The sequence below is a fragment of the Malania oleifera genome, chromosome 1 (assembly GCF_029873635.1).
Source record: "Malania oleifera isolate guangnan ecotype guangnan chromosome 1, ASM2987363v1, whole genome shotgun sequence".
In the NCBI taxonomy this organism is placed as follows: Eukaryota; Viridiplantae; Streptophyta; class Magnoliopsida; order Santalales; family Ximeniaceae; genus Malania; species Malania oleifera.
Genome location: NC_080417.1, coordinates 134,249,689 through 134,265,239, shown reverse-complemented (window position 1 = coordinate 134,265,239; position 15,551 = coordinate 134,249,689). Strand labels below are relative to the sequence as shown.

Here is a 15,551-nt window from a genome sequence, read left to right as displayed (position 1 = left end):
GGATGTAGGAATCCGAGCTAGCGTACCAGAGGGGGTAACGTGCACCGGATGTAGGAATCCGAGCTAGCGTACCAAAGAGGGTAACGTGCATCGGATGTAGGAATCCAAGCTAGCGTACCAGGAGAAGTGGGGTCCACAAACCGTGTGGGGCCCAATTTGAGATATGTGGGGCCCACAAGCCATGTGGGACCTAAAAAGATGTGTGGGGTCCACAAGCCATTTAAGGGATATAGGAACCCGAGCCAGTAGACACAAGCATGCCGAAAGAGGTAACGTGCATCGGATGTAGGAATCCGAGCTAGCGTACCAGAGCAGGTAACGTGCATCGGATGTAGGAATCCGAGCTAGCGTACCAGAGGGGGTAACGTGCACCGGATGTAGGAATCCGAGCTAGCGTACCAAAGAGGGTAACGTGCATCGGATGTAGGAATCCAAGCTAGCGTACCAGGAGAAGTGGGGTCCACAAACCGTGTGGGGCCCAATTTGAGATATGTGGGGCCCACAAGCCATGTGGGACCTAAAAAGATGTGTGGGGTCCACAAGCCATTTAAGGGATATAGGAACCCGAGCCAGTAGACACAAGCATGCCGAAAGAGGTAACGTGCATCGGATGTAGGAATCCGAGCTAGCGTACCAGAGCAGGTAACGTGTATCGGATGTAGGAATCCGAGCTAGCGTACCAGAGGGGGTAACGTGCACCGGATGTAGGAATCCGAGCTAGCGTACCAAAGAGGGTAACGTGCATCGGATGTAGGAATCCAAGCTAGCGTACCAGGAGAAGTGGGGTCCACAAACCGTGTGGGGCCCAATTTGAGATATGTGGGGCCCACAAGCCATGTGGGACCTAAAAAGATGTGTGGGGTCCACAAGCCATTTAAGGGTTACAAAAACCCGAGCTAGCAAGGCACCGGATATGTGGATCCGAACTAGCATACCAGAGGGGGTAACGTGCACCGGATGTAGGAATCCGAGCTAGCAGGCGCAAGCATGCCAAAAGAGGTAACGTGCATCGGATGTAGGAATCTGAGCTAGCGTACCAGAGGGGGTAACGTGCATCGGATGTAAGAATCCGAGCTAGCGTACCAGAGGGTAACGTGCATCGGATGTAGGAATCCGAGCTAGCGTACCAAGAGAGGTGGGGCCCACCAAACATGTGGGGCCCAATGAAGATATGTGGGGCCCACGAGCCACGTGGGGTCCACGAGCCATTTGAGGGTTATAGGAACCCGAGCTAGCAGGCACAAGCATGCCAAAAGAGGTAACGTGCATTGGATGTAGGAATCCGAGCTAGCGTACTAGAGCGGGTAACGTGCATCGGATGTAGGAATCCGAGCTAGCGTACCAAAGGGGGTAACGTGCACCGGATGTAGGAATCCGAGCTAGCGTACCAAAGAGGGTAACGTGCATCGGATGTAGGAATCCAAGCTAGCGTACCAGGAGAAGTGAGGTCCACAAACCGTGTGGGGCCCAATTTGAGATATGTGGGGCCCACAAGCCATGTGGGACCTAAAAAGATGTGTGGGGTCCACAAGCCATTTAAGGGTTATAGGGACCCGAGCTAGCAGGCACAAGCATGCCAAAAGAGGTAACGTGCATCGGATGTAGGAATCCGAGCTAGCGTACCAGGAGAAGTGGGGTCCACAAACCATGTGGAAAGGTTTTGACATGAGGTCTCCTCGGAAAGGCCTGGTTAAAATTGGGGTGTCGACAATTATTAGACATTCCTAAGTCGCATTATGATTTTCATTTTTAGTTTAAATTTTTATTTATTTGTTTTTTTTTTTTTACAGTTAATTAAAGACCATTAGATACAATTTAAGGATAATTCATAATTAATTAAACACTATTCGTGGAACTAGTGTGTAAGGGGTTTTAGTACCTTACCCTCATGTAACTGAACTCTTGATCCCAACTCTAGTAAATGCACACCGAAACTACTGGTTCCTTAGCCTATGATTAGTTTAGAGACCAACTAACAAGTAGTAGTTAGATGAACTACCCACACCTAGGTAAATGACAGATTAGTGACGATTCCATCAAATTTTCAATATTATTATTTCTTACCATTCACGACCCTTCTCCCGGACGTTGCAACAAAAATGATTAAAAATAAAAAAAAATGAAACATTAATGATGTGTAAAATTAAATTTTTATTTACAAATTTGACATATCTTTTATTTTCTTTTTCATTTCTCTTAGTAGGCTATTGATATTTTTTTTCCTTTTCCTGATATTTTCTCAAGTTCGAAATGGACATAAGGGATCAAATTTAATGAGTATTATGAAAAAAAGGTGTACGCACATTGTGATTTTGATAATAATATATGCAATGGGATCGCGCAAAACAACCTCTAGGCTAGGCTGGCCAGCAAACCACCTATTTTGCTACAAGAATCATTACTGGAATCTCCTTCTAAACCAGAGCAATTACTGCCAATGCAAACACAAGTGTGACTTCATAACTTTGTTGCGGAAATGCTTACACCAAACATGATTTTTTTATAGTAACAAGTGCAACAAAATATGAACTTTTAGGTAAAGTGGGAATCTAACATAATATTTGAGTTACATTACCAAGAGATCTTAGGTTTTAGTTTTGTCGCCAGTTTTTATTGTATGACATTCAAAATTTAATATACTTTCTTGTAATGAGTTTTATTTATTGGCTCATCACTTCACGTGTTGTCAAGTTGCACGTGCGGGGATTGTTAAGACCCACAACCTAACTAAGAGTTAATTAAACTTTTAGATATTGTAATCTAATAATGATAAAAGTTTAAAAAGCAATAAGGGAGATGTTATAAGCAATGAAATATCTCTCTTACCATATTTCTTAGGTGGATTTAAACAAAGTTTAAAATAATTTTGTACAACAACAACAAAACCAAACCTTAAGTCTCATTAGGTGGGGTCTACTATATAAATCATTTTCTATCAATATATGCAATCATTGACCATCTCTTTTAACAGATAATACAATTTTGTATTATATTTTATTCAAATCCAAAGGCAATCCAAATATAAAGTATGTTTATAATCACGGATTTTGGTTATGAATTTGAATTTGCATATATTTGGACAAATTTTAAAGTAAATTAGCATTGAGTTTGTCCAATTCTATAAAAATTCAAATCTAAACCAAAAAAAATATGATAATGTTTAGAAATATAGATTTCAAGCCTTAAATTTATATTTTTCTACGTTTAAAAAAAAATTAGCATAATTTTGTAGTATACTTTATTCAAAACGACACAAACTTGAACCCGAAACACAAAAATATAAAAGCACACGCAATAATTCAGTAGAGCACATGTTGTTCTTACAAAGCACAAGCAAACTTAACCAAGGCTTTTGGATTTTGAAGTTGACCAAGAATGTGCAGCTCTGCAAATTGCCAAACCCCACTCACTATACTTCACTAATGCAACGACCACTTGGCCTCCGGGATACTTGGCAACTCGTGGAATTACCACTTCCCAATAATTCCCTCCCAAGAGGAAATTTTTTATCCCAAAATCTCAAGCTTTAAATACCCACCATTCCCCTTGGCTTACACCCACCAACTGGAAAAACACAATAACCATTCTCCTCCATCTCCTCAATTAAGCTCACCACCACTCCAAAAACTTTCAGTAGTGAATATGGCTGCCACTCTCTTCCGGCTCACAGCCATCCTTCTCACCCTTACCCTCCCTCTCACATTACTAGCAGCCTCCCCCTCTCCAATGACCTCTTTGATAGCTGCCGATGCCGAAGACTATGAAGAGTACGTAATCGACACTCCATTTGTCAATACTGGATCCTTGAGAGGTCGATTTTTAGCGAGTATCATAAAGAAAGGTACACACTGTGATGTTAGTAACAACATATGTAATGGGATTTCGGCAAACAATGGTGCTAGCCGTCTTTTTTGCTGTAAGAGTCATTGCCGCAATGTTCTTCGAGACAGGAACAATTGCGGAAGGTGCGGGCACAAGTGTGGTTTTGGACAACTTTGCTGTGGGGGTAAATGCACCAACGTAGGTTTCGATCCTCTTCACTGTGGCAAGTGCAACAAAGCATGCGCTCCGGGAGTTAAATGTGAGAACAGTTCTTGTGGATATGCTTCATGAATTCACTAAAACATTTATACGTATAGACTAGGAGTCCATGCACAAAGATTTCTTTTATTGTCATTTTTTTTGTCTAATTTTAGTGGGCTAGTATATATTATATGTACCTTAATTTGTTACGTAAATACATTGATTTGATTAAGAAAAAAAGGTGCTATTTGATAAAGTTAAGTATTTAGTTATGAAATCTGAATTAAGTTTTGAATCGGTGAACACAATTGAAATTCAGATTGAACTATTCGTATTGAATACTTAAAGTTTGTTTAACAATTATTCAGATTAGACATCTGAATATGAATCCTTCTAAAATGTTAGTTCTTATATATTATGAGTTCATTAGATTTTTCAAAAAAAAAAAAGAAATTAAAAACCAAAAATTGAAATATTGTAAAAAAAATACTATACAATCCATACTAAACAAAATATGAAACTTTACAATATTCAAAAATTTTCATTACCCAAAAATTTTGCATCACCAACCAACTAAAATATATTCAATCAATATTCCTGGTCCTAATCAATATTAATTCCATCTTCTCCGGCCACCGCACAGCCCCTCCAACTTTCTGTAGTGAGCAGTGGCTATGGTTGCCACTCTCCTCCTTCCCACCCTCTAGCATTACTCACCTCAACTTTTCCAAAAATGGCCTCTTGTGTCACAAACAACGCCCAAGACCACGGAGAATATGTAGTTCACACTTTTTATTTTATTTTATTTTTGTTTTTTTACTAAAAGATGGTGGCACCTCCATTTATTTATTAATATACCCTCGCTTTTGGCGGAAAATATCGTGGTTACAAGATAAGCAAAAGGGAGATTACAGAAAAACCCTCCCAAAAAATAACACCAGCAACCAACCAAATCAGGACAACAAAACAAAACATAACTAACAAAGAAGATAAAAACATAAATACAACAAAAAACAAATCAAAATTCACCAAACAAAACTCTAGAGTTGAACTAACGACGAACGAAAAGGAGACGCCACCTATCCATCTGGAAAATACCTTTCATATAACGTGGTAGAAGGTTTTTTTATTCGTAGATTACATTGTTTTCCATTTCTCCTTCTTTAACAAGAAAATCAACCACACTATTGCCGATTACATTGTTTTCCATATCTCATTCTTTAATAAGAAAATCAACCGCACTATTGCCTTCCCTATATTGATGTATCACCATGACGTTCACTCCTTCTAACTCCACCACAAGCTTCTCTCAAAAATCTCAAAGATACCACAAAGTACATCTACCTTTCCGAAGCCAATCAACTACAATTTGCAAGTCACTTTCAATAATCACATTTAAATAATGCAAACGTTTGCACAAAGGAATTCCTTCCCTAATTGCTTTTAATTTTGCATTATTATTCATACCATTATCAAAATAACTTGAAACTTTTGCCATGTCATGGCAATCCCAAATAATTCCTTCACCTCCTGAAGTACCCGGATTGCCCCTACAACTCCCATTACAATTAAGTTTTATCCATCCTGTTAGAGGTTTTGTAATGACCCCGACCCATTATGTGGGACCGAAGTGCTACTTTAGTGACGTCAGTGTATCTGATACCTTATTCATCAAATATATAACATACATACGTAGTAGAAATAAAATATAAAATCCTCAAATTACATTACTAGAGTTCTAACTATCTTTATACACAAATATATTCATTTTCACATAATTGCATCCCATAAAACTAAACAAAAATAAAATCTTTATCTACACACCACCTACTTAATTTTACACCTCTAGCCCGGCTTCTCTAGCCTGCTAGACCCGATCTCTAGGATTTCTTGAAAAGATAATTTATAAAGTAGGGGTGAGACACAGCTCAGTAAGGGAAAAACTAAGTTAATGTCAGTGTGTGGTTAGCATGCATTTAGCTCACACACTTAATTAGTCGAGGATAGGGAAGATTACCCGCTCATACAAGTAGCTTCCCTCTACTCTAATACCATTACTGCTATTAGGGCACTCGCCTTTCTCAACAAGCGCTCTAAATTATCTTATTAATTATTCGTATTCACATAAATTAACAAATATGCATATAAGACACTCCCTGTGACAAGCACGTCATTTACTTTCCCCATGGCATGGCCCGAAGGCTGGACTAAACTTACGTGATCATCCCAAACAAAGTCAAATACAACATCCTCTGCAAACACATCTGCAGGCATCCACAACAACGCTGTAGGTCCGACGCCCTTACTTCAACCTCACGCAGGCAGTCGGTTGGATCCCCTACACTTATATCTAGACAGTGTGGGTGCACATGGTCTAACTAGCAACGGTACCGTACTCATAATACATTAGTCCCCAGGGTTCCTAAAGCATATCATGCAATTTAGATAATAGAAATCACCGTTTAAAATATTAATTCATATATATTTTTTGTTATTCCAAACACCTGGCCCTTGGCCACGAAATATAACCCGGCATATAGCCATCAATTAAAACTCGGCCCTCGACCGTCAAATAATAATTCTGGCCCTTGGCCAATCAAATAACACCCGGCCATTGGCCGTTAGTTCAAACTCCTACATTTCATAAATAATTCCAGTATTTTCACAAGCATTTTCAGTATTTCTCAAACAATTTTGTATTCCACAGACAATTCAGTATTTCAAAATCTCAAATCCAAATATACAATAATCCATACAAATTAAATTATCTGCCACACGATTTTTCACATTTTAACAAATCCATATAAACAAACAAGCTTTCCACCGTTCATTTTATTCAAAAATATCATACCATATATCCTAAGTTTGTAAAATCCATTTTGAACGGTTGGTTTTCAAAATAGCATTTAAATTCCCAAATGAATAAACAAACAAATAAATTAATTAATTAATTTAATCGGTTCAAATTAAATAAAATTTTTGACTTAACTTAATCCCCTTACTTGATTCCTGAAAAAGCCCGCTAACACCCTGGCCTACGTCCCAGGTGTTCAAAAACCCCTAAACCCTAAAATTCAAATTTCACCATATTATTCATCATAATTCCTAGAATAACTTTTACTAAGTTTTGAATACCCTAAATAGCCTAATAAAAGCCTAAATTATCAAACTTACCCCCGATTTAGGATTGGTACTCTGGAACTCCAATTTGAAAACCCGCTACGGTTAGATTGTAGAGAATCTCTCCACGAGTCTCCTGACAATTTTCGTTCGTTAATGGGGCTTAGAGTTTAAGAGAAATTGAGATAAGTTTGAGATTTGGTCTTACCCTAGGAGATATACCTACGTCGCTCCCACGACAAATCCGCTCCGGTAGAAATGTCGGTAGCAGGGAGCAGAGTCCAACGGTATTTTCGAATTTTTGATCAACTGAATATCGGAGACGTGGTGGAGGAGAGTGGGAGAGAGGAACGGAGGAGCTAAAGAAGCAACAGAGCCTAAGAGAGAAATTAAGAGCTCCGCCTACGCAGGAATCCAATTTCAGATTGGATTTGAAGGTGAAACAAAGAAGCTTCCAGGAAGCTTATACCATTATAAAATTATATATATATATATATATATATATTTATATCATTATAATATTATATTATTATTATATTATATTATTTAATTAATAATATTAATTAATTAATTTCTTTTTTAATTTTAATTTAATTTAATTTAAAATTTATTATTATTATTATTATTATTATTATTATTATTATTATTATTATTATTATTATTTAGGATCACTATAGGTTTAACCCACGAAATAATTTTTCTAGGCTTGTCGCAAACTCCTTAGTGCTTAATTTGAAACTCATTCAAAATTGTAATGTCCGACTTCTTTAATTTTTGAAAAGAATTGGTGCTCTCAGCTATAAAACTAACCCATAATCGAACACTTTTCCACATCTGATTTGCACTTTGATAAACTCCTTCCATTCTTATTTTACATCTTCGATTCCAGAGGCACCACGTAATCAAACACGGAATCAACTCGATTAAAATACCTTTAATAGACGATTTTTTAGTACAGTGAAACCAATTTGTCATTCTATTTTTCCAAGGAAGGGAACGTTGGAAAGGAATCCCCAACACCACACCAGCCCGACGCCAAACCTTTGAAGCCACCTCATCTAAAGAAAGAATATGATCAATGTTTTCTTGACTTCTCTGAACGCAGCAATCACAAGCCAAAGTCATCGATATTCCTTTGGCCTGAATTCTATCATTTACAACCAAACATCTAAACCAGGCTCTCCATAAACACATTGAGATTCTTCTGGGTAATAAAGAATGCCAAAACCAGTCATTCCACACAAATTATCACTTCTGCTCCTCACTACCTCCCAAGCCATTTTTGTAGAAAAATTACCGTCAGGGGTAGGCTTCCAGAAAAAAAATATCCTGCCCACTTTTACCAATCAACGCCTGATGTAAAATTTCCATTGTTTTATCGGCACCAACCAATTCCAGTAATATATCAGAGTTCCAATTATTAGTCAGTTAGCAATCCTTAATACACAGTTTCTTGTTCAAAATATCATTAATACTCATAGATAACGGGCCTGATGACAGCCACCTGTCGAACCAAAAAGAAGAGTTCTCACCTCTCACCAAAATTTTAACATTATCCATAACTTCTAGAATGATGGCCATAATTGATTTCTAGAACCGAAAGTCATTTGGTCTCCCCTTCCTTGTTAATAGATGATCATTTTTGCAATATTTGTTCTCGAAAAAACCTACCCATAGATTGTTAGAGGTGAGCAATCTGAAGGCAAATTTCATGAGAAGAGATTTCTGAACTTCCTTAAGATCTCTCAGGTCCATACCCCCTTCAGAGGTAGGTTTACAAATTTTCCCCCAAGAGCGCTAATGAATCTTCTTTTTATCTTTTACCTCTCCCCATAAAAAATTAGAAAGAAGAGAATTAATGTAAGAATAAGTGACCTGCGAAACCTTAATAACAGACATAAAATGAATAAGCATGCTAGACGATACATGTCTTAATAAAATCAATCTTCCACCTTGCGAGAGCAACTTAGATTTCCACCCTACAATTTTCTTTCTAATCTTCTCCACAAGAGGCTCCAATGTCCTAGAAGACAATTTTCAAGAAACCAAAGGCGCACCCAAATATGTAACTGGAAATTTACTTTTCATGAAACCCGTGATTCTCAATAAACCACGTTTCCGAGTAGGAGTGATGTATTTCGAAAGGAATAATGCTGACATTGTCTTACTGATTTTTTGACCCGACCACTTCTCATACATTTCCAGAGCGTAAACTAAATTTCTAATAGACCTCTTCCCACCATTCGCAAAAATAAGAATATCATCCGCATATAACAAATGTGAAACCAATGGGGCCCCAATCAGATGATTAAATTGACCAATCTAACTTGTCTCATAGTTTTTCCCAGGCAACCTTATTAAAACCTCCTCCATTATGATGAATAAATAAGGAGAGAGTGGATCCCCTTGCCACAAGCCTCTCGTAGATTGAAAAAATCCTTTAAAAGTTTCATTCATCATAACAGAAAACCAAGGGGGCTCTACACAATTTTTTATGAGCTTGCAAAACCTCTCAAAGAAACCAAAAACCTTAAGAACCTCCAGAAGAAAATTCCAATTCACTCTATCATAAGCCTTAGCCATATTGAGTTTTACCATCACAATGCCGCCAGCCATTTTTTTTGTGCAAAGACTGAATCATTTCTTGAGCAAGCGTAATATTTTCAAAAATACTATGCACGGGAATAAAAGCATCTTGTTTATGCGAGACCAACTTATCAACAACCTCAGTTAGTCTAAAAAAAAATAATCTTGGAAAGAATTTTATAAGCCACAGAGCATAAACTAATAGGCTGAAATTTATCAAAGTTAGAAGGATTATCCACCTTTGGAATTAAAACAATAAACGAAGAGAAAAAAAACTTGGAAAGGGTAGTGCCCTGAAAAAAATCCTTTGCCGCATCCAAGACATCTTTTTTTATTTTACAATATCCCAGCAAGATTTATAAAATTCAGAGCCAAATTCATCCGATCCCGGACTGCTTTCTTTGGGAATAGAGAACATCGCTCTTTTAACTTCTTCTTCTGTCGGTTCGACACAGAGGAAATTATTATCAACATCTAAAATTTGCTTTTGAATTAACTCAGAGAGATCGCATGGTTTAACCGCTAAACACTCTGAAAGAAAATTCTGGAAAAAAACAACTGCTTCATTATGAATTGCTTCCGCACCCTCCAATATCCTCCTGTTGTTTAGAACCATACGGTCTATATGACTCTTATTTCGCTTCTGATTGATAATTGAATGGAAGAATTTTGAGTTTTAATCCCCCTCAATCAACCTTTTTTTGTTTGCAATTTGTCATAGGCGAGATGCTTCCTTATTCTCCCACACCTGAATCTCCAACTTAGTAGTCAAGTAATCGGCTTGGACGTCCTAAAAAAAAACCTACTTGCAGCTAATTTTCTAGATATTCCATCCTTTCCTTGAGAGCTTTTAAGTTTTCTCCCACTCTCCCAAAAACATTTTTATTCCATGCACGTAATGCAACTTTAGTTTTCTTAAGGCGAATAGCAAGTTTCAAAAGACCCGAAGTCGAGTCATTCCTGATCCAGGAATCTTTGACACATGACAAAAACATATCATATGAGCTCCACATATTCAAGAACCAAAATAGGGTAGAGCCATACATAGAGAATGATGTATTTGTATACACCACCATAGGGCTATGATCTGAGGATTTACGACCCAGATATTTGAATTGAACCGAACCATATAGGTTGGGAAAAACATTATTAATAAGAACATGATCAAGCTTAGCCCAACTACAAGCCACCCTTTCATGGCCATTGCACCACGACATACATGAGCATGTGTTTGATAAATCAAAAAGACTACAACGATGTAAGCAGTCATTAAACTCCCTCATAGGTAATATTGGTCTTGGATTTCCACCAATTCTTTCGGTATCCATTTGAATAACATTAAAATCACCCAGGACCAACCAAGGAAAATCTGATTGGCACTCCTCCATTTGTTGCCATAACTCTCTTCTTTCAACATTTATAGGGAGGCTTGGGAGGTATTTGGCGCCAATTTTCCCCCACCAGCGTCGATTATTCCAACAGATTTCCCCACCAACAAACTGTCAGGGAATAATTCAATTCTCTCCATGTGACTTCATTTTTGTTATTATTTTTTAATTTTCTTTTCTTAACAACCCACCATGCTATCTCTTTTGTGCACAGGAAACTTTGGAGAATCCAGGTGGCATCTTAGGGATGGAGGGGCAAAGCATTTGCTGAGCATTTTTTTTTTTTGTAATTTTTTTTTTGTTTTTTTGTATTTTCCAGCATTGTGATGTACCACACATGGTTCTGTACTGAAACCTACTGTATCACCTTCATTTTATTTCCCTGAATTTTATTTTATATTTCGTATCTTTTTATTTATTTTTTATTTTTTCCTGTATGCATGTACTCTACATTATAGTTGGGGTACGTGTCCCTCTTTCTAAATGAATAAAAAAACGAGACATCACTTCTGTAGGTTTGCAATTTTAACCTAGAAGCCAAATGTCACTGTTGACAAAACCCCCTTTAAGAAGCATCCGGTTAGTAAAATGTGACTTCAAGATTAAACACGATACTCAATTTTTTGAAATTAAAAATCTAAACATCAAAATTTGAAAAACCTAATAAAGATTTGAAATCGAGCAACCCATTTCAAAAATGAAAAGAATAAAAGGATTTAATTTAAGGACCTCAAAAACTTAAAATTCATTTGGATCGTTGGGACTTATTTTGAAAAATGAAATTGACTCTAAGACAAAAAAGGCTCATTTTAAGAATGTTTGGCATTTGGACTTGATTTTGAAAATACACGGTTTATTTCATGATCCTCAAATTTAAGAAGGGAGATTAATTTTACAACTAAAGAAATTTTTATAAAAGCTCAGCATAGAGGGGACTCAAAACTTTCCAAGAATATAGAGAATCAATCCTGAAACTACAAGATTATCTTGAGATTATCTGGATTTCAAAATGGGATTCTAATCTTGAAAAGGACTCAAAGTTGAAACAACTGGGGTTCCAATTTAGACTTGAAGTCAAACCTACAATACCAGGTCTTTTCAAGAAGGCCTGGTAAAAATTAGGATGTCCACAGTTGCCCCTCTTTATAGACACTATAGCTTAAAAATAACAGTGGAGACTGCTCCTCTATTATTTTAGAGTAACATGGCTATAAAGATAAAAGATGCAAATTTTTATTAGGCCAAAGCAAATTGATCATCAGGTTTTTTTTTTTTTTTTGCTAGGAATGATTTGTCGGGTGAATTTTATGATGTATTGGATTTGAGAATATGATGACTCATATTGGGATAAACCCAAGTGCAATAGTAAATGATGATTCGCACCAGGACAAACCTGGGTACTATAGCAAATGAGAACTCGTACTAGGACGAACCTGAGTACTATAGCAAATGACAAACTCATATCAAGACGAACCCGAATACTAAAGCAAATGACAACTCGTACTGGGACGATCCCGAGTACTATAGAAAATGACAACTTGTACCAGGACAAACCTGAGTACTATATAAAATGACAACTTGTACCGGGATGTACCCGAGTACTATAGCAAATGACAACTTGTACCAGGACAAACCTAAGTACTATAGCAATGACAACTTGTACTAGGACAAACTTGAGTAATATAGCAAGTGACAAGCTCGTACCGGGACGAACCTAAATACTATAGCGGGTGACAACTCGTACCAAAATAAACCAGAGTGCTATAGCAAGTGACAAACTCGTATCGGGACGAACCCGAATACTATAGCAGGTGACAGCTCGTATCAAGATAAACTTGAGTACTATAGCAAATGACAAGCTCATACTGTGATGAACCCGAATACTATAGCAGGTGACAACTCGTACCAGGATAAACTTGAGTACTATAGCAAATGACAACTTGTATCGGGATGAACTTAAGTACTATAGCAAATGACAACTTGTACCAGGTTGAAGCTGAGTACTATAGCAATGACAACTTGTACCAGGACGAACCTGAGTACTATAGCAAGTGACAAGATCGTACCGGGATGAACCCGAATACTATAGCAGGTGACACCTCGTACCAAGATAAACTTGAGTGCTATAGCAAATGAAAAGCTCGTACTGGGACAAACTCGAATACTATAGCAGGTGACAACTCGTACCAGGATAAACTTGAGTACTATAGCAATTGACAAGCTCGTACCAAGATGAACCCGAATACTATAGCAAATGACAAACTCGTACCAGGATGAACTTGAATACTAAAGCAAATGGGGAAAATTCTAGAAAAGATCATTTGAATGTTGATGACGTATTTTGGGATTCGGAGACCTATGCCTCTGTCTCAAAGTGGTGTTTCAAGTAATGTCATTCTGTGCCAGGGGTCAATTGCCCCAGCTTCTAGGTATGTTATTCTATGCCTGAGATCAATTGCCCTAGTTTCAAGTATTCTAAAAACAAGGATGACTCAAACAAGGATGCAGAAGAATTTTTTTTTAAAAAAAAACCTATTTAATAGGATAAATATGAATGCATGGTATTCTATGACTATATGTATGCATGTTGCCAACGGTGATCTAGAATGCGAGGACGTATGCATGTTGAACGACACCATGTGTATGCAGTGTATATTTACTTTATGCAATGCATAAAATGCACGTTGAAGCATAAACTTTATTTTTCCAATGCACCGATAATCGACAAACTCAACTCTTACTTTGGCCATTTTAAATTCCAATCCAAGATGAGGGTCCCTGAATTGGTTTGTTAAAGATTCGACGCGTCATTTGCCCCAGTAACATTCTTTCAACTTCCACCCTGATGTGAAGATACCAGGATTGACTATAGTAAGGCTCAACTCAAAATTTTCCCTAGTTGCCGCTGATCATGGCCAAGCTTTCATCCTCTAACTCCTATTCTGACGCGAAGGCACCGGATGTAATAACTCGAAGAATAATTGTATTTAAATAATTAAGAGAGGAAAAATGGGAATAATAAAAAGGCAGCAGCAGATTTCATTGACGAATGCTTCATGGCAATATAGGCTCGTCAAGAAGGCGTGCTTCGTCGACGAGAAGATACCGAGAGGATGTTTTGGGCGACTATGAATTTTGTCGACGAAGGGGAGAGTTCATCGACGAATTGCCTCTTGACATTGTCGACGAGGTGACGTGACTCGTCGACAAAGCCCATAGTATAAATAGCCCTAAACTCAAATTTTTACTCAAATTATCAGCAAAATTCTTATTTTTTCTCTCCTCTACGGTTTCTTTCCCTTCTCTCTTCGATTTGGGCCCCGTTAGTCATCGGATTGATGATCTGAGGCCACCACAACGCTCCTGGGAAAGTTCTCTCCAAGTCTGCCGGAGCGGATCGTTCGTGGGACGAAGTTGAATTTCATCCTAAATTTAGGGTAAAGTCTTTTATGCAATATTTGGCTTTCTAGCAGTTATAGGAAATGTAGTAGTCGAAGAAATAGTGATATTTTGTTCTTGTAAATTTTGTTTTCAAGGTGTTGAGTGGGGAACCCTGCGGGTGTAGGACCCGTCGCAGTAGGGGATTTTAGTATGAATCAAGTAAGGGAAATATGCTATGCTAGGAAACCTTATTATGATTTCAGTACAAATTATATGTTTTCATTGAATTATTATTCAGATCATAAATATAGTTTTCAAATGCCGATAACATGGATATTTAGTTGTGTGACATGAGTTTAATATTAGATCAGCACATAATTTATACAGTTTTCAGAATAACATGATTTACAGTATACGTATAGAAACCTATATTTTTATGATATACTAATTTCAGAACCATAACATTCAGTTATTATAGTTAATCAAATATTTCAGTTATTTAGTTATGCAGACACCTCAGATATTCGGTTATTATAGTTTATTCAGATCAGTTTATATAATGTTATGGTTATTTCAGTTGTGACAAAATCATGGTAAAAGCAGTATTTTAGAAATATCAGTTATTTATATATAGTATCAGACCCTGATGGACCATATTCCGCCAGCAGAGCACGGTACCGTAGCTATAAATAGATTCAGAGTGCAATCACTACTTAGATAGTATGCGGTATTCAGAAATTGATCGTGCCTATGTTGTGGACAGGCTCCCCATCAGATATAGGTTGAGGGGGCCAATCTGACTGTCGAAGTTTAGTTGACTTACCCTAGTCGGCCAGATAGGTTAGGTCCCGCCTTCGGGTCACATAACCCTGTCATAAGGGGTTAGATCATGACTTTCAATTATCCATCCAAGGAATCTTTTCAGTTATTATATATGTGTATGATCTGATTTTTAGAAAATAGTCATACCTATAGATATTAGCAGTATTATGAATAAAATATTCAGAAAAATCAGTTTATGTTAAGCAACCTAGGTATGATTTATTTTGCAGC

At 37.3% G+C, this 15,551-nt stretch overlaps 1 protein-coding gene across 1 annotated transcript; it reads left to right on the top strand.

Annotated features, from left to right (window-relative positions):
* Positions 1–3,642: 3,642 nt before the first annotated feature.
* On the top strand, positions 3,643–4,113 carry LOC131149060 (protein GRIM REAPER-like). Its single transcript, XM_058099127.1, has one exon. It carries the CDS (start codon positions 3,643–3,645, stop codon positions 4,111–4,113), a length of 471 nt encoding a protein of 156 aa, XP_057955110.1.
* The last annotated feature ends 11,438 nt before the right edge of the window (positions 4,114–15,551 follow it).